Consider the following 24,449-nt stretch of genomic DNA (forward strand, 5'->3'; position numbering starts at 1 on the left):
GAGATTACTTGAAGTGTAACAGTACTTGATACAAAGTTTGTCTCTTCTTCTATCCCAACCTGGATATTTTCTTCCCGTTTTATTATTTGTCTGTAGATAAAACTGAGTTAAATTCTTTACCCTGTATAGTTAGCAGATATTACAGCATACTACTTCGTCTGTTTTCTTGGTTGACTGTGAACTTCTCTACCTGACATGTGTGCTTGCCAAATGTGTTAGAAGCTATTTTTTCCCAGGTTGGGAAAGCTAAGTGATACACTGTGTAACTAGCAAATTTAACAGTTGTGATGGAAACTGCATACAAAAACAGTGTTGTGTTTGCAGAACAGTTTATTTCCTTTCAAATTAATTGCTAAGAGATGATGCGTTGTGCTGACAGGTGATGTTTCATGCTCTTTATCTGATGAAACAGTACAACTGAATAAAAGATGCAAAGCTAGTACTTGTGCCCACTTTTAAGGGTTCTCTATCCAAGAAGCTTAAGGATATTTATAGATATATTTTGCAATTGTATCTAAAAGGTATTTAATGGATCACTGAAGTTAAATTTTTAATATTTCATGACATCAATTCATGGATGACTGGAAGCTTTACTTTCTGTAGGATGATGAATACAAATGGATGTTACAAAATCACAGTCACTATTGTACTGTAAATTTGCTGCATACTTATCAATTTTTATAAAAAACAAAGCAAAATTTTCTTATTGTTGATTACAGCCATTAGTTTCTGTGCTGTTACAGTAGGGTTTCGTTATTTTTCAAGCAATTAGGATGATTGACTTACTGAGTGATGGTCTTCATCCTAGTATATGCAACCTTATCATAATTTTCTCCTGCAATGTGTTGATTAGGTTCATTAATTTCCCAGTTTAGCAATCTTTTTAGCTTCAGTTCTACAATGCGAGAACAAAATGAAGTGCCGTATTTCAACAGATCAGATCCGTATGTGTGAATAATTTTGTATGTAATTACTTACGTCCTCGAAATGGAGATTACCCAGGAGTGTATGTTGTAGAATTTCTCTTGCTTACAGTTGTATTGTACACTTTCCTAAGCATGTATTGCTGCTCCTTTCAAGAGACAGCACGCTGCAACAGAAGAGATCTTTTTTACCAGGATGAGGTATTTGTATACTTCAGTGATACAGTTTATTTCTATTTTTATTTCTGTAGCTATCCGTTTCTATTATAGAACCACTGAAATGTGTGGAGATGTATGTACTGTTAATTTCGAGCGTATGCAGTGCTTCTCTTGAGTAGTTGGGATACAATAGGTTATTGTGGGCAGTTCTTCAAAGACTCTGAGCTCTTACACATGGTATGTATTTGAGGGCAGGTTGCAGATGAGGGAGAGGGGCTTGTTAGAAACAAACCATATATGAGAAAGAAACCGAGGAGAAACATTTTTTCAAGGTTGGACGGGGCCATGAGCAGCCTGGTCTAGTACCAGATCTGGAGGTGGCAGTGGTGTTGGAACTTGATGATCTTGGGTCCATTCTATGATTTTTACCAATAAACACAATTTTAGATTTGATTTTAATAATCCCAAGATACAAAATAAATTTCTTTAAATTGTCATTTTTTCAGAGCAAACTCCTACTTCAGGCAACTGTAAACGTTACCATTTATCTAGCCTTGTGGATAAAATATCTAATTTTTGTATTTCAGAAGTATTTAGGTCAAATCTTCCTGGAGCAGTTGTTTTAATTAAAAATTCTTAAAATCTTTTTTCCTTATATAAGCTTTGGATCAATATTCTTTCAACACTTAATTATCATAATCATAAAAAAAATAGACTGCAGTTAACAGGCTTTGAAAATCTTTTTCTTAGAGAAAGCAAGGTAATTTTGTCTCAGAAGATGCCCCCAAATATCTCATTATGGGAATTATCCTTATAATTTCATGAGTTCTGTTCACAGCCTTGTGAATCAGTGAGTGCTGATTTTTGGTTCAAGTCAGAAATCCTCATTGCTTTTGTTATTTTTTCAAAGCCAACAGCAGTAAAAGGTCAGCAGTTGTACACAACTCTATATTTTGCTGAGAAGGCAGTATTAAAAATTTAGGGGCCTTCTAAAACATGAGTATCACGTCATGTCACTATCACACATATTTGACAACATGTTTAAGGTTAGTCTCTTCTGTTCTGGATCCAACTTGTCTTGCATTATCTAGAAAGCTGCCATTGTTGGACAGAGGTGCTGTAAATAAGGGATTTTAACAACTAGGTGAAAAGTCACTGGAGTTTAGGATTTAAGATTGTGTGCTCAGTATCTTTTTCATTAAAAGTTCTCTTCAGGGAAACAGTCTGTGTGTGTGTGTGTGTGTGTGTGTACATACTTACGTTTGTAAATATAGCTTTTTAAATGCTTCTGGAAAAACACTTGGAATGTAAGAGCTCTGCGGAAATGAATCTGGGATGGTGGGGTTACAGAGAGGCAGACAGATACTTCCACATTGCCTGTGCCTTGAAAAATAGCCAGCCTTTGCTTGGTGTCCATGTTGTGAAGCTGCCTGACTTAACTAATTAAAAGAACTGTAAGCATCATCCCCCAGGTGTTCTTTTGACCCTTTACCATCTTTGTTTGCTCTGATTTTAAAATTCAAAAGAGAAAGGCAAGTACTTTTGAATCATCTGTCTACAACTTGTCTCTGTAGACCCTGTGGTTAGGACTACTTTCCCCAGGTTGTTATGGAATGATTCAAACGTGTGTGCATCCAGCAGATTTTAAGTACATTCAACTCTTGTTTTTCAGCATTTTGGAGGATCAGAATAAACTGCAGTCTGTTCCAAGACTAGCAAATTTCTAAAGAAATTTACATATATCCTCGGGTACAGAAATGTATTTTGAGATAAAATTATTTAAGCAAATTTTTAGCGTGCCTCTCGGGGTAGATGACAGAGTACTTTAACATCGTTGTGAATTGCCTTCTATTGTTCTCTTTCTCCTTCTGCACACTGAATTAATGCTAAAGTAAATGTTCTAAGAGAAAAGGGATCTTTCTCCAAATTTATCTACCAAGTAAAAACAATGGAGAATAAATTCATTTATAATTCTGGAGAACCATCTAAGAATAGTTCAAAAATGAATAAATTATTAAATTGCTTTCAGAAAGTTCTGTTATTGTGACAATTATAGTGGGCAAGACGAATGCTCTCACTGCTTTTGAGATATCTGACACTTCTCTGGAAGCTGGTAGGAAGAAGCAAATTTTATTTTTACTTTTTTCCCCAGACTGCAGGCTGTGGAGAAAATAGGGTAATTAATATTGAGAAAGTTTGTGTGGAGACCCAAGAGAAGGGTGAAGGGGAAATACAAAGTAACAGGGTGTAGAAGATCAGATTTTGTTGATATTTATTGATTTATTATATAACCTCTGGTGAATGTGTCGTAACAGCTACTAGTTCATATCAGACACGTGGGGAAGAATATACAACCGGCAAACATAGGATGAATTTGTCTGGCATACATTACAGCTTCTCACTCTGTGTGGCTCAGCTGTTTGCTGCAGATTTGACAGTCTTTGTGTTTAACAGCGCATGGTTGTATGGATTGTATTAAGCTACTTTCTTACCTTCATAAAACCCTGTATCACCCCACTGAACTTCCAGTGGCCAGGTGTGCCACAGACTAACTGCATATTTGAAGAAATGCCAGCTCCTGTGCTTTTGTTGCTTACCTTTTTATCTTGCCTTTTTATTTTCCTGGGGTGTTTACTGAACCTTGTTTCAGTATCCATTAAACAGGAGCCTTGTTTTCATTGCATTTTAAAAAGTTGTGGATTTTTTTTTAATGTTTTTTGAAAGTGAAGATGTGAAGGCTAGAGATAATGAGAAAGTACAGGTGGGAATATGGTAAAGGAGAGATGAAAGGATGCTGCACTGATGACTCAAGATTTGCAGGTATCTGAGCCATTCTGTGATTCTATAAATTAAATAGTCACCAAACAAAAAGATGTAGATGACAGATTTGAAGAGAATTGATTATAAAAAAGAATATAAATTCTATGGAAAGGTAAGGATGTCTTCTTGAAGGAAAAAAATACATAGGCTTTACTTGTGATTGAAGAGAAAAGCCATCAAGGAAGCTGATTTACAGGAGTGTAGTAGAAATAGAAAGCTTCTAGTGTGCTGAAATGGTCTGAAAGGTGAGTGATTTACAGGACAGGAGGAGGGGAGAAGGAAAAAAAGTGAAAGATTCACACTTACGCCTTGAATCAGCCTATGAGATCAGCAGCACGTTTTGTCAAATATTTAGCGTAAGTGGGACACAAAGTTAGACAGAGTACAACAAGGCAAGTGATACACATTGTTTATACAGTGGGAAAAATACCATATGGGAATGGTGGTTATGACCCATATAACGGAAACTGAAGGAATTTTGTAATGTAAACATTCAAGATTCTACACCATGGGCTTAAGAAAGTTTTCTACTTGAAGATGTTCCTGAAATACGTTTAAGATGGTATGGCACAAACTAGTGGGCTGAGCAGCATAAAATTCAAGAGTAAGTAAACATTTTTTCTGAAAACAGAAGGATCATCTTTTTAAAAGTGTAAGAATTGTTGAAAGTTTTGTCTGTCTTAGTGAAGGACTGAGCTACCAATGGGACAATGGCCAAAGAAAGAGCCAAAAATGTAACTTGTTTAAATCTATAAATGAAGTCAGAGGTGACCATAATACAGAGATGCAGAATAACAAGTGCCAAAGATTTGACTAAAAGCACTGTACTCATGTAAATTGGTCCTGAATTAAATGAGTTAAGAACCCGAAGCAAATTTCCTAGGATTCTGAAAAAGTCTTCTATGGGAGTCATTGTGTTAGAGAGAAAATGTTTCTTGCTTTTATGATAAAATATAGTGCACTCATGAAAAAAATGCTGTGACCTAATGGTTTCAATAACACAGCATGATCATGATCCAGGAAATACTTAAGATTGAAAGCTGAAAGTAGAATTGTAGGGAGATTGCGTGACAGTTTTTAAAAGAGAATATGATGCAAATCTCCCTGCCTGCCATGCTGTCAAAAGTGCAACCTGGTAACAGCTAAGCATATTGAGAAAGCAAATATTTTACAATTCTTAAATGGGTTTAAAAATAATAAGTTTAAAAAAAAAACCAAAAAAAAAAAAACAGCAAGCCTAAGCAGCATAAGATTTCAGAAGTAACAAAGTGGTCTGAGCTCACTTGTTGAACATTTAGTGACAATTATGCTGTCACATCTGGAATTTGCCACCATTTTTGTCTTGTTCAGGTTAATTATCAGTGCCAGTGATCTGATTGCTCCATCTGAGAAAGTCTTCTGTAAAGTTCTGTCAACCCATTGATGAAATGTGCAGAGATTACTTAAAATGTATGTGGTGTGATGTATAGAGTCAACAGAAAAATATGAAAAGAAATGCAAAAATAACTGGTATGGGGGGGGGAACCTAACAGCACAAGTATTCATAGAAAAAAAGAAAAAAAGAGCTTCTAAAGGGGATTGGATACCTTACAGTTGCACAGCAGGGACAAATATATCTGCCATGCACTGCAGCATCTTGTTGAGACACCCTGTGTGTTACCAGTGGGAAGGCAATAGTGTTCCTCCCCTGGTGCCATGTCTGGGATATCTCTCTGGCTTTGGCCAGAAACATTAGGGTTACATTCAGAAGATGGTTGAAAAAGAGAAGGAATAATTTAAGCTGAGACAAAGATGACAACTGAAGCTTATAGTAGTGAACCTTTAACTGTACACTTAAAGGCTGTAAGCAGTTTGACAGGGTAAAGAATAAGGCAAGAATGGTATGGTGTAGTTAGAAATATTGGAGTGCTACTGAGAATGGAAACTTTGACTCATTACCAATGGAAAATTTGACAAAATACTTTACGAAGTATTTAACTGTCTGTTAAAGTGTAAGCATTCAGAAAAATATTGATTTACTTTTAGTAATTTTTATAACAACAGTTTTGATCAGTTGCTGGCTTAAATATATCTAATTGCTATTTCTATCGTTAACTTCCCTTTTGTTGGCTTTCCTACCAGGGCTGGCACACTGAACATACTCTGGATATAATTTTGACTGAAATCATTTTGAGTGGTTTTTTTTTCGTGCTGGGGTCATTGAATTCAGCTCCAGGAGACTAGTTCTGCAGTCATGCTGACTGAAAGGTGCTTTCTAAATAGCATCTGGTTTTCAGACTGTCTTACTGAGCAGCTGCAGTTTTATCATGTGCCTGGGTTGAACTACAAGCAGCAGTGGGGTTTGAACAAGTGCACAAGTTGATTTGTGCTTTGAGAGCTGTGTGGTGGCGGTACTGCAGAGTACTTGGGTGCACATAAATTTCAATGATTGTGAAATAATATAGTACTCTTGTCTGAGTATTATAGCTTAAATTATGGAAGTTCTTAATACCTTGACTGGTTTGAGGTTCAGAATCATAAAATAGGTTAAAGCTGTCAGTTTCAGAAAGTAACCGAGACTTAAGAGTTGTGGTTAATAGTACAGCAAGGTAATTAGAAATCGTAGACTGTGGAGATGAAAAATACCTTGTAGATCATCCAGTACATCTCTGCCAGTTTGGGATTTGTTCCTAAAGCAGTTTCGTCTAGTCCAGTTTAGAGTGTTCCACTTGGTGATACTTCAGTCACATCTCTTATAGCAGTCAACATCATTTTCTCACTTTAGTTTTATCCATTAACTTCAAGATATGCCACACGATTTATCCAGACTTCTTCCTGAGGTAGTCTGTTGTTACGGAACCAAACCAAACCTATGTATGCCTGTACCTCTGTTCTGAATTCAGTTGTGCTCTGCACCTCTGTCAGTGCTTTCAGGCATGCCGTGTCGATGGGAAGAGCCTGGCCTTTCCCCATGGACAGCTTTCACTTCTGGAATTCTTCTTGCCCCCTCGCAGCAGCATGCTAACAAAGCCTGCCTTTGTTTCTCTGGGGGAATGATGCAAGGCCGTCTGTTAGCTCAGGCTGATAGGAAAAAGGCAGCCTTTAAGGATGGCTGGTGGGTTACTCTGTGCTTTTTCCAGAGGTTTCTCCATGTCTGTCTCTGACCAGCGAATCTTCAGAAGCATTCTGAGGGGTCACTGCAGCAACAACTGGCCATGTATGTGTGGGTATTCCCACCTTGCAGCCAGGCTTTCAGCAGCAGGTTTCTCACATAAATGCATTCCGAAGAAAGCTCAGTCCTGGTTTATTTTAGAACATAAAAATGACACCTATTCCTTTTTCTCTTTCCGTTAACTTTTCTTTAGATTTTCTTGTTCCTCTTGTAGAAAATTCCATTTACTTATTAGCTTTTGCTGGTGTTAAATTATTGCCACATAGAACTTTAATTTTATGAATAGCTTTAAAATATTTCTCCCAACTGTAATTTCCTTTGTTCAGAAGATTCTCAGTAAATATTCTTCTTTTATGTCACCCACACAATTCTTCTGGCTAGTTGCTAGGCTCTTCTTGCCAGATGTTTTTTTCCAGCTTTTGTGACAGTGAAATGCAGCCACTGTATGCACAGTATTTAAGGAGGAAAAAAAAAAAAAAAAGCTTTGAACACTTCTTTGTGCTAAGAAGTATAATTACTCTTTTATTTTTTCCAAATATGATGACATTTCTTCATTTAAGAATAGGTTACCTCTAAAGTTACCCATGCCCCAGGTAAGTTCCAGATGCTCAGCTAAGGGAGCCCAAATCCCTAATGTGAGGGAAAATCGAGCCTTCATCTACCTAGATGATATAATAACTGATGAAGAAAGTCATCTTTCCTATGAATCAGATCTAGATAGATGGGTTGAGCGCAAAATGCTTCAGGGACTTAATTCCAGTTGTAGCAAAACTGAATCTTCTGGCAAAACAGCTTACTGCCAGAAGTGTGCGTCACCCCATTCTGTCGCTGGCCTATCCATGGAAGTGTTGTGTTGTACTTGTATAAAACAGGAAACAAGCAAACAAAAAAAAGTTATTGCTGTGTGACAGAACCCTCATAAAACCCTTGGTTTTGATTTTTCCTGAACCTGTTGAGAAAGCTGTGCAAACAGAGCTCTGGGCTGCTGCCCACAGAAGCACATGGAGGCTCTTGCATGTGTCCTCCTGAGATCTCTGCCTGTCTCCATGTACGGAGCAGATATCTAGCTAGGTCTTGAATTCTACTCTGAAGACTCGCAAGTTAGGAATTCTGGAATGTAACCTTTGACTTTCTGTAGGTGGCCTGATCCCAGGGCTGCTTCCCTGAGATATGGACTCTGTTTTTGTCAGTTCTGAGCCCCTTCAGGGAGAGAGCTGTTTCCTACCTGAATTAATTAAAAACATGCATGAATTGAAAACAGCAATTCTGTCTACTTCTTCCTTTTTAAGCAGTCTCAATTACGGAGCTCAGTGTTCAGACATTCACTATGATGACATTTTTATTAAGCTAAATAAGTGGAGGACTTTTCAAAGAAATGAGTAAAATGTGGCTTGCTTACTAACTAATTCTGACGTGATCAAAAACCTTGTGTCTGGTAGTATTGGGTCTGAAACATTAATGAAACTTCTCCTGTACTCTGACGCTTTTGGATTTCTAGTGTCAGCCTTCAGTGAGGAATTTTATACTGCTGACCTTATGTTACATATGTGGCATTTGGTGATAGTTGGAAAAAAATCAATTATGATTTGCTATTAAATCATGGCTGGAACATTTGCAATGCAGCAGCAAAGTCACTATTGCATCTCACAAAACTGCAATAGCTCCAAGCTATCTCTAGGCTTTTGCTGGGCTCATTGGAAGCTTTGAGGAGCCTTCTGCAGTTCCTTCACTGGTAATTCCTGACCATGAGGCCAGCTGCAAGTGCATATCACAGAAGTGATTAGGCAGTAGTGAGGCAGTGGGATGTAAAACAGTAATTGCAACAGCAGACTACTACATTGTGTTTCTTCACTAGCTAGTGAAGACTTTGTTGGACGAAGAGTGTAGAAAAATATGCTTTCAAACTCATGAGTATTCTAAGAAAACAAACACGTAACAAGTTTGAGATAGGTTACAGTTCAAGGACAAGTCCAAAATGATTAATGATCTGTGTTTTGAGCCATGTACACTATAGCAAGTTCAGTTTTCTTAAGCTTTCAGCACTAATAATTTGTAAATCATCTGCTTCTCTTTAATGTGATTTACTGAGCTGAATTAAGTCTGTGTCTTGGTGAGCAGAGGGAGGCCTGTGTTCCTTAACCAGACTCCAAATACCTTACAGAAAGATGATATCCTAATTACTGTTGCCTAATGCCATATACAAGAAAGTTAAGCACAAACTCATGTAAAAGATTACCTCATTCTTGATGCTCGTATTTTTTTCTATTCTCCACAAGTGTCATTTTTTCATATCATGTCCACATGAGGGAAATTTGTACCTCCTGCAAGTTTTGACACACTTTTGAAGACAAAGTTCACTTGCAGTGGAAGAGTGGGGTTATTACTGAGTTAGGGTTTTTTTTTAATTGATTCTGATTCTTGCTACCTTTTATAGCACATGCTTCCTTAAAGTTTTGAATTGATGCTCTTTCTCAATACGTTCATGCTTCAGATATTCCTTACTGTATTATTATCTTTACACAGAAGCAGATCATAGCCTTTTGTTTTACGGTGGTGATTGCTTGTTTGTTTTCTGAAAAGTAGGGCTGTGCTGAGATACCAATTCTTGTTGCACTGAGTTGTCAGCAGCATCTTTTGCAAAGGCTAGGGAAATATTTTCTCGTTCTCTGCTTTTACCTATTTCTTTCCCAGGGGTGGTGGTAGGGTGGCAGCAGAATCACTGCAGGATTCTTTCCTGAGGCAGAACAGCCTGACTGCATTCAGTGCTGACGTCCTTTGACTGAACTTCGGTGATACTGCAGTCATCTCTGGGAAGAAGAAGACAGTGACAAATATGCTGGTACATTGCTGTACTGCTGCAATAATCGGCAGCTCTGCCAAGGCACTGCATGAGTTGTTACAGGCAAATTTCTGTCCTTTCAGGCACTACTTATTTTAAGCACGTGGTCTTCAGGCATTTTCTTTCCGACCTTTGAATTCCTTTCTTTTAGCTGGAATAAAGTGATACTAACCATCTGTTCAAAATGTGGTATGAGCTGGAACAAGAAAATTCAACTTTGAGTGTGAAAATTGATGAGGAGGTCTTCAGATACAAAGGAAAGAGAATCAAAGTCTGTTCTGGCTGTCAGGCAGAGATTTGGAAGATGTTCACTTCATGCCTGTTATTCTCCCCCAAGATCTTCCTCTCTCTGATCGGAACTCCAGAATAACTTTGATTTGAAGGATTTAGCTTGTATGCCTCACTGCCTGTGCTGAAAATGTCATAGAGAAAATGTACAAACATTCCTGAGTTCTCTAGTTCCAGGACTATGTGAAAATCAGTGAGAAACTAAGAGTAACTTTCTGAAGTATGAGAATATTGTAACTTGGGAAGACGCAGTGATGACAAATAGGAAAGAAAAGATTGCCACTGCTCTTCATGTTAGCAAAAATGATTAATATTACTGATGTTTCTTGTTTGCAGATCACCTCCCTTGTGACTCTCCAGTTGTTGTCCGTGGTTGGCAACAATGACCAGCTTGATGGACCCCGATACAAATGTACCGTATCTCTGGACTTCATCAGAGCTATTGCCCGGTGAGCCTTTTAGAGACCCTTAGTGTTATACGTGCCAGTCTGAATGAGACTTAAAACCTGTATTTTTCCCACTCTTTATGTTAGCTCTCTGCAGATCAGAATGGGTATCTGTGGATGTCTTTGAAGAATGAGTGAATGAGTCTTATCTACAGGAGGTGTTGAACTTGAGATAAGTTTCAATCCTGTTTTGAAAAACAGCTATCTTAGAGTGACAGGAGTAGGCCAAGGAACTGCTTTAGTGTGTCATAGTAACATACTGTCTCTGTGCTTAATGAAAGTCAGGAACTTCCTGTGAATATACTGATCTAAAACAGCAATCCATTTTATTACCAGAGACACATTATGGTATTAAAGTCCAAAATTGATATTTAATTCTCAGAAGTGTTATTTTACAACTTATACAAAAGCTGCCTACGTTAAAAAAAATCTTCCATGTTGTCTGTCTTCTGTAGTTAATACAGACTAATGCAGTAATTCAGTGTAAATACGTCAAAGGTAGTAATTACCTGTTCCTTCAAAGCCTTCAGTCTGGGAGTTGGAGAGCAGTTCCAGATGCATCAGGAGAGATGGTGATAAATTACAGACAGAACTGCATGCAATATATAGGCAGCAATCCAACTGATGTCTCACTGACATGAAATCCAAACAGTATTACCTCACACATGTTGCTGCAGCCAGCTCAATTAGCAGGTCTTGGTAAAAGAATATGTAGCCAGACCAGAGCCCAGGAATGACGTGGCAAAAAGGAAAAGGTTATGAAGGCCACCTCTCCTCTGTAATATGGGACTTCAGAGGAATCTGTGTTTCAGGCTATATCCCCTATCCTCAGTACACAAGTTGATTCCTTGAGCTACGAAATGTCTGATAGTCCGGTCAGTGAACCACACAGGCACAGTGAAGCAAAACTTCATCTTGTTCAGACCTAGCTGGGCCATAACTGCTAGCATCTCCAGGGCTTTGCTACATCAATTTGCTGTTCCCAGCAATAAAGTCACATGTGAACGATGCCCTGAAAAAGCTCCCACTGGTACCAAGTACAGCAGACCATCTGTTTAGTAACATGGATCACTGTGTGCAGACATCCCCATGCTCTTGCTTCTGCTCTGACTTACTATGAGTACAGAAACCAGTTCTAAACTCTGTACTGACTATGAGGGTTCTCAAATTCAGACACTTGAAACGATGGCCCTTCGCCTACAACTTCAGCATCCTTTGAAGTTTTGTGGACTTCATTAGAGTTGCCATACAGTACAGGTGGAGAGAAAACAGGACCAAAACTTGGGCTATGCAGCTCATGTTTAACAGAGAAAGTTGATAGAGAAGTTGTCACTTCAAACCTCAGTGCACAGCACATTGCTCTGGCCTTTAGGTCAGGTGTGCATGCATGTATCCTGACTGATTTTTCATACAAGTTATGAAGAAGTCAGCAATTCCCTCCCCACCCCCAAGTAATTTGGGAGTGTGTATAAGCTGCACGAATAGGTCCATTTAAGTGATCTGACATTTTAAAGTTGGACTGTTCTTTAATCCTGTTTTGTTTTTTGCTGTGATTATTCCTTTGTTACACATTTTTGAGTTTTTTTCCAACCCACTGTCTTTATTATATCCTTAAAAAAGACGTAGTTGAGATGAAAAGTTTCATGAAGCCACAATAAATGGGTTTCTCCCTTGTCTTGATGAGACTTGCTAAAGGCTGAATGTATGATCATTGGCTAGCTGTGCTCTAACGTTGCAGCTGCCTGTAGTTTTTAACCACAAATGGAAGAAGTGGAAGAAATGGAACTACTTTGGCATTTCAACCACAGTACACTTTGAGTAAGCAGACTGTCTCCTGATTCTTTCATCTCCATTACTACAATAGCACTAAAATAACTTTAGTCATCAAAATCCTCAAAGATCTCATCCTTGTTAGCATTTCAGTGTTGCTGCTGGACAAACTTATTTCTGCAAGAGAGTAGGATAGGCAATTGTGCTCTCTTCTTCCTCTGCCCACCCCTATTCAAGATATTCAGCATTTATTTATTTATCTATTTATTTATTTAGAGCAAGAATGGAGTCTGCTTTTTTTTTTTTTAAAGCCAAAACCCACCTGCTTTTGAAAAAGAGTAGCAAACTTAGTTGTCTTTGGTGGCTTTTAGTGTGGTAACCTCTTCCAATCCAGGGTCTTTCAGTTTAATACTATAGAGCTCCATGTCTCTCTATTCTGTTACGTACGTTCAGCCTTTGCAGATAAATTCCCATGCTTTTTACTATGTAGTATTTACATTTTCAGTTCAAGTCAGTTTAGGCATTTCTTTTTAAGAAACTTTTCATTTCTGATAAACAGATCTCAAACTCGAGTTCATAATCTTTCTGTAGCTGAAGTAAGAATGACTTAATGTTCATAGAATGTCATGAAGCTTTTCATATAGTCTCTAATGATCTTGTTCTTATGACAGTGGTTGAGTTCCAGTTAGCTAATAAGGTTGGTGTTTGTTACAATGCAATTTGTTTCTGCTTTATAACTAGCATTTTTATTGAGCAACATAAGGTAATATGAATCTAACAGTGGCATTTAATTTCCTTCAGTTTTGTCATTGGATTATTAGGTAGACTCCAACACCTTATATCTTATTAGGTATCATGGGGATTTCTGAACTTTTTCTCTTCTCAACGTGTTGTTCTATAAAAACTTCTTGAAAAGTGGGTTACAGAACAGTGTGTGAGAATATTAAATGATTGCAGCCTAGAAAATAAGACATTCAGTCAGTTAATCTCACTTAGCATTGAGAACAGTTATTTTTGAATCGTTGAATACTTAAAAACACAAAAACCAAAAAAACTTTTAATTTTATACTTGCCATTATATGCAGTAATTTGTGTTATTTGTTCAGGCAGTAAATCTCAAAGTCTGAGTGTTAGATGCATGACAGAATGAGTTTGAAGACAAAAAAAATAATTACATGTTTTATTTTACTGCTGTTCATTCTGCCTGCTATTGAAGTATAAAAGTATACATTAAAATCTTCTATCCTATTGAGTAGTGTTCTCGGATTTTTCAAATTTAGCTACGAATATGGGTCAACTAATGTCAAGACTGAAAGAACACAGACTGCAAATGAGTGGAGATGAAGGAGTTATGTAGTACATGGTAGAACAGGTGGTTTGGAAAATGAACAAAACATTCAATAGCATAAAAGGCTGCAACTTTGCATCGCCAACAGGAATATCATATTTACCATATGAAAATGCATTTACTTAGATATTTTTGCTGCTTAATGACTGGAATAAGAATCAGTTGTTGCTAGAAAGCTGCTTTATTTTTTTCAAACTTAACAAAACTTGAATAAATAGAAGGTAGGAACTTAATTAAAAATTAAGTTAAAAATTAAATCTCAATGGCTTTTATTTGGAGATATTCCTTGATTTTGATAGTGCTGTGTCTCACATATATGTCTCCAAGCAGGTTGAAGTCTTAGCACTGTTACGATGCTTGCTCAAATATACTGTGTTTTTGTTTATAGGACTGTGAACTTCGACATAATAAAGTACTTGTACGATTTCTTGTGAAAACAAGCTTCACAGCCATATGGACACTGTGACAGTGACTAAGGCAAGCTGTGTTCATCTCTCTACTTAGCTGGCCAGAATGAGGAGTATTTTGGCTCTCTTGGATTTGTCCAAACAGGTGCTGGCCCAGCATGGATTCTGATGAAAATATTCTGATTGGTCTGGGTAGATCTGAGCAGAGGACTATTTGCCGGGGACCCTGGAGTATTTGGAAGCAATGTGTTAATTATAAACAGCAGGGTTTGAGCACAATCTGTTCTACTCTTAATGATGTTATCTTAACACTGAAATTGCCTGAAACCCATTTACTTAGGACTGCATTTTGCTCTATGAACTCTCCCCAGTGCTTTGAACATGGCAGCAGCCCTTGTTTGTATGCCCAGTCTTTTCACTTCCTCTCCACAGGAATCTTTCCAATTGCCTGCCAAAGTAGCTTTTCCTGAGGCTACCATTTTAGGAGAGTGGAGCAGTGAAATACAATAAATATAAGCAAAATATTTAAAATCAAGCTGGTATAAATGCTTTCCCTTCAGTCATTCGTAGGCAGAGTGTTACACTGTTATACGGAGATCACGATGATTGGGAACTCCCAATTAATCATCATACTGTCCTTTTTCAGACCACTCATAAATGTTGACTACGAATCTATTTTTATGATACTTGCTTTTAAAAACTCATTGATTCATGAAATTCTAATGTGATGTTGAACTTGAAAGGTTTTTTTTTTCTTCAACATTTTACATTCCCTTTAAGCTCCAATTCTGTGGAGTGCTAATTATAATACTGTTTTAAAGAATATAATTTAAGATGCACGCTGTGGTGGTTTTTGTAACACTGTCTGTCCTATAGAAGTGTGGCACAGCTGCCATTCCATCGGAAAGGGAGAGGTTCAGCACTTGACAAAGTATTCCCGTAGTGGTTGCCCAAGCAAGGTGTAATAATGAATAATCAATGTAATTCTGTAACAGCATAAAACTTTGATTTTGGAAATACATAGTGAAACTATATTTGTCTCCAATTTACAAGCAGAGGAGTCCCAGCTGCTGTTACCTCTGTAGAGTATTGAAATCCACTGGCCCACTTAAGGATTATTGTCTTCATAAATCTAAAGCTTTTTTCACCATCTCAAAGACTCAGTGCCCCACAGCCTGTTATTTGGGTATTTTGTTCCTTAATGCTTGCCTTTGACTCTTTAATAGTTTAAGACCAGCTACGTCGTGTGTTGACCACTATGGATTTCTAAAAAGAAAACTACATGTTTGTCTTGGTATTGGAGATGGTCAAATACCCTGAACATGTGTAGCTCTTTCTATTTATTTTTTTTTTCCAATTGTGAATGTATACCCAGGCTTCTGCTTCTGGATTTGGACTCAGATGAAGGAGTTCCAGGTGAATCTAAGCAACAGAAGCATCCTTCTGGCCAAGCTGTCATTTCCCTCCTCGGGAGAATGTGAAAGGGCAGCAGCAATGAGTCATCTCTGTGATCCGTTTTCCTTCCGACTGCTGAGCTACTTCAAACCCTGCACCTGTCCATGAGGTGGCAACATTTGTCACACTTGCTGAAATAAATGGATGCAAATACATGACCTGTTTCAAAATGTTTATTGCCTACTTTTATTTTTACTAATAAAAATGTATGCAAGTTGTTCTTGGGACTAAACTTTACAGCTGCTTCTTTTTTTGGAGCTTGTGATGGTCTCAGCTCAGCTCTTGTGCTTGTGCTTGGCCTGACTACCAAGGGCTGAAAATTGACGAAGGAAGTTTGAGCTGTTACATCTGCACTAGCCCACGCAGAGAAACAGCCATGCATCATAGCTTTTCCAGATATCTGATGTGGATTACACTTGGATATGTGAAACATAATGTGATTGATACTAATTTATGAAGTCCTACAACGCTCAAGTCACAACATTTTGAAAATTCTGCAACTGACCTTTTTCTACAGCTTTCAACAAAGGGAGATGGGGCTGTACTGCTGAGAAGGACAGTGCCAGCTTATGAAGGTCCTGCTCAGTGGTCGCCAGCATGGCTGAAAACCAAAGCACCTACCAAGTCAGTCTCGTAAGAAGCACTTCTTTGGAAAGTTTTACTACCAACAGCAAGTTCTGAATAGTATAACACTTCAAATTACCCTGCATAAAAATATCAGAAATAATCAAATAGTTCTAGAGAATGCGTGCAAACAGAATACAAGGAGAACATGGAATGCATCCTGTGTGAGTATAAGGATGCATAAAAAAACTTTGTCGTCTCAGAGTTGTGCAATGTTTATATCTAATATCCCACCAGAAGGATTTTTACCACTTGGACTAATGCCTGATCATTTCAGGAATGTTTTTAATGCCGTTGATGATGTACATTGATAGAAGACGCAAAAGTCAAAGGTTTCAAACAAAAAAGAAAAAACAAACATAATGGTCTTTTGCTCTGATATAAAAGCAAGTTGTCCCCAACTCAATGTTGTATGGTTAAATCAATTCCAAAATCTTAGTATTTTTAACTGTGTGAATCCATAAACACATGTAAGTGCTTGTAATAGCACTTAATGAAATGCACAGTATTGTGTTAATGTTAAAATTCAGTTGGATGTTATAAATCAGCCCACATGTATAGGTAAATGATGTTTCTTCTTCATTGTTGCCATATCTTTTTTAAAAAGAGATCAAGAGCAGAACCAGTTGAGGACTTAATTTCTAGGTGCAAGGCAACACGCAGGCAATGTACATGGAAAGTACTAAACATGCTATTTCAGAACTGATGTGCCTTTGCAGACGTTTGAGTGTGGAACAAAACCGATCACAGTAAGTTCTGGTTTGGGTTGCTGCTGGAAAGATGTTCCATTAGCATTGCAGCGAGTGTGTTCATTTGGTTGTCCAACTTTATCTGTAATCCCATTAATCCCAGATAGAAGATCAGACAGAACTACTAAACCCCTTTTTTGGGATGCAGAGAATGGGTGACACAAAGTATGGGCCTTAGAAAATGGGCGCTGAGGAAATGTAATGCTGGAGATATGTTTTGTAGTGCGATTTCTTCCTCGCTAGCATGATGATCATTACCAGTGTAAATCTGGAGGCTGAGGCTACAGATAGTTGTGGGATGTAGTTAATTGGACTAAACAGTTACCTGGAGAAGGAGTAGTTACTGGGGATCCCTTACCTGGAACTGCTGTCCTTTCTCTAAATGCAATTTTGTGACCTTTTTGAAAGATTTCTATCAAGTGATATAAAACTTAAAACTGAATCAGCAGAATGAGAATGAGCAAGGTGACTGAGGTGTGGATGATGGATGTGGGCTATAACTATGCTGATGATGGATAGTGGAATTTGTTCTAACAAACTAGAAATACCTCTATATATCCATATCAATGAGTTTATAAATTACTGCTGAGTGTCCTGTTATGTACCCTAGCAATATTTCAGTTTAAGACCTTTTCATGGGTGAAGTCTTGGGCTTCAGCCTCCCCAGGACTAGAATTGCACTAGTCCTACAAGTGAATTTGAGAGCTTGCAAAAGATGCAGAGCAAGAGAAATCCTCTGTACTTCAGTGCAGGAGAATTTATTTAAAGAATACCAGGATTTTTTTTAATAGTTTGCCATTCAAAAAGTATTAAAATACTTTAAAGATTGTAAGTTCAGAGTACCTATATGTAGTGCCTGGTCCACACATCCACTGGAGCTGTGTCTTGTTTTTAGAAGAAGAAAGTAATGGGGAAAGAATTGCACCTATCACAAAGCTGCAGAGGTATTCGTGCCCTTAAATACCCGACTTCATCAACAGCTGCATTTTCATACCAATAGAATAGAGATTTTCTTTTTAAAAGAGTCTTGTAAGAGTGCATCCTCATTTAGTATGAAGGAAATTTGTTCTTTTTTGACCTTATCTGCTTCTCCCAGAGCTTCCTGTGCTGACCATAATAATCCCTGTGGCAGTTCTGTGATTTTTTGTTAGTTAAAAGAAGTGAATTGGTTACTTGAACATTTTCTGACATCTGGTGCTGCCATACACCATGATTTACATATGTGAGCATAGATCCATTTTTTCCTTGGTGAAATTTTTCCAGTATCCAAGTAGATTTGCCAAACCCATTCAGGCGCTCCTTGCTTCCTTCTAACTGGAACAGACAGCCATGCCAGGAAAATAGTGTGAAGGATGGGATTCCCAGCAGGAACGTAGGAGATATTACATGTCTGTGACCTGTAAGCAAAACGCAGACGGTTGAATATCGCAGGATTAGATATTCCCTCTGCACCTCCATTGGCAGAGGTAGCATGGAAGAGCAAGGAACAGCAGGTTGTTAGGGATTGCCTGGAGTTAGGCATGCTATGTGCTTCAGTCTGCCCGGTTTGGAAACAGAAGATTTCTTCCATCCAGGATTTAATGCTGCTGACATGACGGTAACTTCTGGTTTCTCAACGTCAGTGGCAGTTTCTGCTGGAACAAGAAGTTGGAAATCATACTGCTTGTTGTTGGACATTGGCAATATATCAGCCATACATTTGAAAAGCCACGTATTTGTAAATATTTGGGCTTCTAGTATTAAGAAGCTTACAAGTAAGACCAAGGTGATTTGTTGTGTCAGCCTGTGCCCATTCCTGTTTCCATGCTGTTTAGGTTAAGCAAGTAATTCACTGTCCAATAGCAAGGTCGTCTTTGAGAAACAGCTTCATGCCCAAGGTAGCATAGGTGGATTTAATGTTTGAGATGTTGTAATGGATTGTACTTTCGTTGCCTCCTCCTCTGTAAATAAATAACCCCTTTTCCCTCAAACTGAGCAAGAGAGCAGCTTTCTTAGAGCTGATCAGAGGAACCAGGGGAAGAGTAGAACAGAGAAAAGGGCAGTCCAGAGTACCAGAAAGTGTCCCTAACTCTTCTTCCACTTGGTTCAAAGCCTTCAGTGAGCTAGCAAAGTGGGCAGCCTGCAGTGGGCTGTCTGTGCCGTGGGTGCACGTTGTTGGAGCATCCTGTTGTCTCATAATGTCCCTTGTCCTGCCAACACTTGTGTGGGTGTTCATGAGTGTTGACTAGAGACTCAAAGGCAGGTGTTTGGCTTCAGCAATGTTGTTTCTTCCAAAATTTGATTAAGCACATCGTGCCATGATGACTATGCAGCTGGTTGTCTTGTTGATGTTTGTTTTACAAGTTTGTTGGATTTTGATGAAATGTTGATGAAAAATGGCAACAAGACCCAGCCTAGTGTAGAATGTGATTTGTCATGAGCAGCAAAGCAAAAGTGCGCTTCTCTCTGAATGCACTCAGAAATGCATTCAGTACATATGTTCTGCTTTCCTGGCACACATGGATTTTCAGCAGAATAGGATTTTTAATGTGCAAATACTTTCTTTGCTTTTGATTCTTGCTCAGGGAAGTATGTAAGTATATAAATTCAGAAGATGTTTAGATATTTGAGTTCAGATGAAGGTACTGGGAATAAGGTAGGACCAGTAGGGCTGGATAACAGAGCTTTGCTAGCTGGCTTTTCTGGTGCTCATGAACTGGGAGTGCAATGGCTGTGCACTTCCTCTGCCTTCAGACAGGCAATGAGAGTTTTCATACAGATATTTCTAAATCCTGGCTGGAAAGAGCTTAGCAAGGAGTAACCTTTCATTCATCAGTGGTGAGGCACAGGTTGTCCAGAGAGGTGGTGGATGCCCCATCTCTGGAGACACTGAAGGTTTGGCTGGATGGGTCTCTGAGCACCTGCTCTGGCTGTAGGGGTCCCTGTTCATTGCAGGGGAGTTGGTCTAGATGGCATTTGAAGATCCCTTCCCACTGAACTGATTCCATGGTTCTATGATCTTCAAAGGGGACCTATGATGATACTCCCCTGCAGCTCCAGCAGTTCTGAATTGCAGACACCTGGAGGAATGTCCATCCCATTATCCCACAGTAATGTTTCCCATGCAATTTTTGATTATTCCCTAAGGATGCATTAAAAAAAAAAAAGAAAAAGAAAAAAGCTTGTCAGTTTTCTGCAAAGTGTTCTCCTCAGCGATCCCTCCACCACTCACCACCCACATTTAAAATGAGCACAGACTCAATTGTGTTTCTGTCTAGAAATACGTCCGTGCATAACCCAGCTGTAGACTCAATTCTTTTTGCTCCTCCCAGTCTCATCTCCAATACCTTCTCCAAAGCATGGGAATGCAGAGGTTTTCAGTGAAACAATCGCAACATTTTTTGTATCAGTATCAAAAAAGAAGACACCAGGTTTAGTTTTCCATCATACAATTAGCCAAGTCTTGCTGAAGTTCCTTTACCCTTGAGATAGACATTCTGCTAAGGCTGTCACACCCATTATAGGAAAAACTGTTAATCTTTTGAAAAATTCTGAGAAGCTAGTGAGTTTATTATATGGAAAAAAATCAGGTAATCTTCATTATAGCCACTGCTGCTCGTGGCAGCTGTAACACTGAATAGCATCCACGTCCTCTCCTGTAGGTATTTTTCATGCAGAATGAATACTTTTGGTGGCAGCCTTTTACTTTCTCCTACGCCCCTTCTTCAAAAATCAGAGCTGTGAGGAGACAAGCCTGCCTGGTTCGCTTGGGAAGCATTCGCAGAAATAAATTAATCTGTTCACTAAAATAAAAGTCCCCTAAGTCCCAATTACAGAAAGCTACTTAAGTGTGCAGCACAACTTCATGAATCTTTGGTGCTGAAGGCAATTAAGTGCATGAGCACTGACAGCTGTTGTCCGTCAGCGACTGAGAACAGCACATCCATCAGAACAGAGCCCTGTGTCTGTGCATGCACAGCCAAAGAGATGGGGATGCTGGAGGAAGTTGGGTGGTGCTGTGCCTGGTGTGCTATTTCCTTTGCAATATCCTATCCTGGGAAAGAGAGGGAGCTGATAGAGGATGGTAAGGCCGTGAATTTTGAATTATGCTCTTGGTGAGGCATGGAGCCATGATGATCCAGAGTTGTGGCTGCTGTTGCAGCCTCCTTCAGGCTGGCATCTCAGTTGCTGTCCAACATAGTGAATCCAGCAGGTCGTGGGGATCCGGATCACTGTGTGGGACAGACCCATTCTTTGTTCAGCTTGTTTAAATGGCAGGAGAAAATTGCTTCAGTGGGGATCGGGATAACCCTTTGTAGGCTGCACCTAACGGTCCTCACTCATTACAAACGGGAATTTCTGCATGGAATGAGTAAGTCCATGTAGGCTGCTTTAAGAGCTCCAACTTCAGCTGCTGGGAAAGTAATTCTTTTATTTTTAGTAGGTTAAGGAGCATCGTTTTTCTGCTAACCTTTTCTCTTTCGAATTCTTTTCTACAGATGCCTTCCAGAAATCTTTGGATGTTTGATATGTTACTATAGATATATAGTAAAATTCTGACAGTTTTCTTATTGCTCAGAACCTGCGGTTTCCTGCAGAGACCTTTTCTTTGCTGCAGCCACATTGCCAAGTTGTCAGAGCATTAATTAAACCAGAAGAATAAGGCATTGCGTGTCATTTCCTATACTGGATGCCTCCATGTCAGGGACACATCTCCATGGCAAGAACCTGTACATACACACAGAATAAGCCTGGCAACAGTACAAAAACTCACACAGGCTTTTGAATGAAAAATGTGGCAGAGGAAAATATGGAATTTAAAGCAAGGTATTTCTGGGGAAGTTAAGTGTTTGCTGGATGCTTAATTCCTTAAGCACAAATGTGATGCTTTCATTTGGATGCCACGTGTATTCTGGTGTTATTTTTAGTCTCCATATATTAGAGGTATTAGATATATATTGGCTTAAACCTTAACAGGTTTCTCATTTTAAAACCCCTCATTCATTACAGGTGACGAAGTGCTCCTTTGTGGGATTACAGATTCTCTGTGCAGGCACATAAAGTTATGTGGAATGAAACTTCATTCCATATAGACTACCAATAATTTGCGTGTGTTTCACGCTGCATGAATCAAAATGTCTTCATTTCATGTATTATACATCACCTCACAATTTTATGTACGTTTACTTTGCTGTTTAGGAGCCAGAAAATACAGCACTCGTGTTGATGCTTTTCCTGCAATAAAATGCTTAAACTGTAATTGCAGTCCCCTGCTTATGAACACCACAGGCAGAGCCACAGCATTAGAGAAACAGGAGCATTTTTCATTTTCCCGCACATTTTGGGGCTGTGCTTTTTATACTGATGGACTTTGTGACTCTTCACAAGCTGCATTTGTTCACAGCTGCCTGAGATCCAAATATCCTATAAAATTACGTATGCATTTACTTATATGCATAGGGGCTGCTCTGAAAGTAATGCCTTCTACTTTGTTACATTGGCCCACAATGTCAGAGGCAGATATCTGTTCATGATATGGCAGGAGAGGCTGAGCCTTCTCACCAATATTCCACTGCATCTTGTTGCCGTGTGACAGATGGCAGCAGAGGGGCACTCTGACAGAATGGAGTCTGACATGGAAGTGCAGATGGAGCAAAGGTATGTCGTTGAATGCCTCGCTGACATTCAGTGGCTCTTGCTGATCTTTTATGGAGACCAACCGGTGGATTTGAGCATAGTGAGATGGTGGCTGGTGCCTTTCAGCAGCAGTGACAGTGACATGCATGACATGCAGGCTCTTGTTTATCACTAGTGAAAATGCACAGCTGATGGTGGTGACTATGTTGACAAATAGTGTTTTGTAGCTAAGAATTTGCTCTATCAAATAGAATTATTGTGGTCTTTGTTGTAGTTTCTATGGAAATAAATAGGAGGCATTACTTTTGGAGCAACCCATGTACATACATTCTTGAAAGAAAAAAAAATGTTTTGTTATGAGGACTGTAGGATAAGGAGGCAATGCCTGGAGTTTATCCTTAAAACTCATGGGCACACAGGGATCTCCCTGTCTTCTCACTGCGTACAGAGCAATTCCTGGTTGATCACTCGCAAACACCCTCCAGGGAGGAGAAACCTTTTAATAGGTTGCACCTGGCTGTGCTACCAAGGCTGTGGCTTTGAGAAGAGGGACAGAGGTAGTGTCTGCCCTTTACAGATGTAGTCATGCTCAAGGGCAGAGCACGTATGTGTTGGTGCTTCCTGGAACGTGGCTCAGCCTTTGTTCTTCCTGCAGGCACCCAGCCTGAGTGATGCAGTCCTGCCATGCTTAGAGAGCTTGTGGCTTCTATAATGTGACAACAGCATGGGTGCAGATATGACGGCGTGGCTGCAGGTGTGGCATGGTCCTGCAGGTGGTCAGAAGCAGTGGCTATGCTGCTCACAGCTCCTCTGCAGCATATGCACCACGTTCCCCTTCTCAGCGTCTTGACTGCCGCTGCTATATCAGATGCGTGTGCAGAAGCACTCTGGGTGCCAGTCACAGACTTACACTTCAGCAGAGCAATTTCACACTTCTCTACCTCTGATCTGCACAAGACCATCACCCATGAGTCCCGTAAGACATCTCTCATGACACCTGGCTCACTGCTTGCCTTGCAATTGGTACTAAGAATCAGAGACAGTGACTGAGCTGCACGTGGAGCTGGGCAGTGAGGAGGACAAATCCCAGGGCTTGGCAGGCCTCAGGGAGGCACTCTCTCACACCCAGAGTGTCAAACTTTGTACAAGTTGGGGTTGGAAAAGACCACTTAGGTCATCTAGTGCAGCCTTCACCCACCATGCCTTCTAACCCCTGTTCCTAAGTGTGATAACTACCCTTTTCTTGAACACCTCTAAGGACGGTGACTCCAGCAACTCCTTGGGCAGCCTGTCCCAGTGCTCCACCGCTCTTTCTGGGAAGAAATCTTCCCTAATATTCAACCTGATGCAGAAGATGCTGTGTTTCTTCAGTCTGTTCCAGGCATAGATGGTGCCCATGGTCATGGTGACCTGGAGAGCTGGCAGCACAATGATGGTGACAAGGTTGAGGGCACGGATGATGATTTCCCCAACAGGAGCCTGGTAGCCATGGTTTAGGTTTGGAGCAAGGAGGAAGTGTCTAAAAGTGGGAGCAGGGATAACCATTGGATTGTACAGGGCACAGAGCTGGTGGAAACCACCGAAAGGATGCTGTGATCCGAAGAGTTGCCCCAAGGTGAGGAGCAGCACTGAGCCCTCCCATAGCCATGGTGATGCTCAATGCTCCGGTTCCCTCCCCTTCTCCCCTCTGCAGCATCCTCACCATCACTCAAGCAAAAATATTTCTCTTCTAAAAACTGTTCTTTAAAATAATTTCTGATGAAGAGCATTAATCCCCTAAGAGAAGAACACTCTAGATTGCCTAGCTGCAAACATCTTTTATTCATGAGCAGCATGCGCTGTATGTTCCCTCCC

At 39.6% G+C, this 24,449-nt stretch overlaps 1 protein-coding gene across 2 annotated transcripts in view; it reads left to right on the forward strand.

Annotated features, from left to right (window-relative positions):
* The window catches only part of ORC5 (origin recognition complex subunit 5), a gene marked incomplete at both ends in the record, with an annotated part of 64,070 nt that extends 49,892 nt beyond the window's left edge, over positions 1-14,178 (forward strand). Inside the window, 2 exons of one of the 2 annotated variants that reach the window (XM_079540510.1) lie at positions 10,517-10,629; positions 14,133-14,178. In XM_079540510.1, the coding sequence (XP_079396636.1) occupies positions 10,517-10,629; positions 14,133-14,178 (159 nt within the window). Of the gene's footprint in view, positions 1-10,516; positions 10,630-13,676; positions 13,741-14,132 lie in introns of those variants that run through there. The other variant, XM_079540509.1, reaches the window with a different exon arrangement.
* Positions 14,179-24,449: the final 10,271 nt, after the last annotated feature.

This window comes from Tetrao urogallus (genome assembly GCF_951394365.1).
Source record: "Tetrao urogallus genome assembly, chromosome: 1".
Lineage (NCBI taxonomy): Eukaryota > Metazoa > Chordata > Aves > Galliformes > Phasianidae > Tetrao > Tetrao urogallus.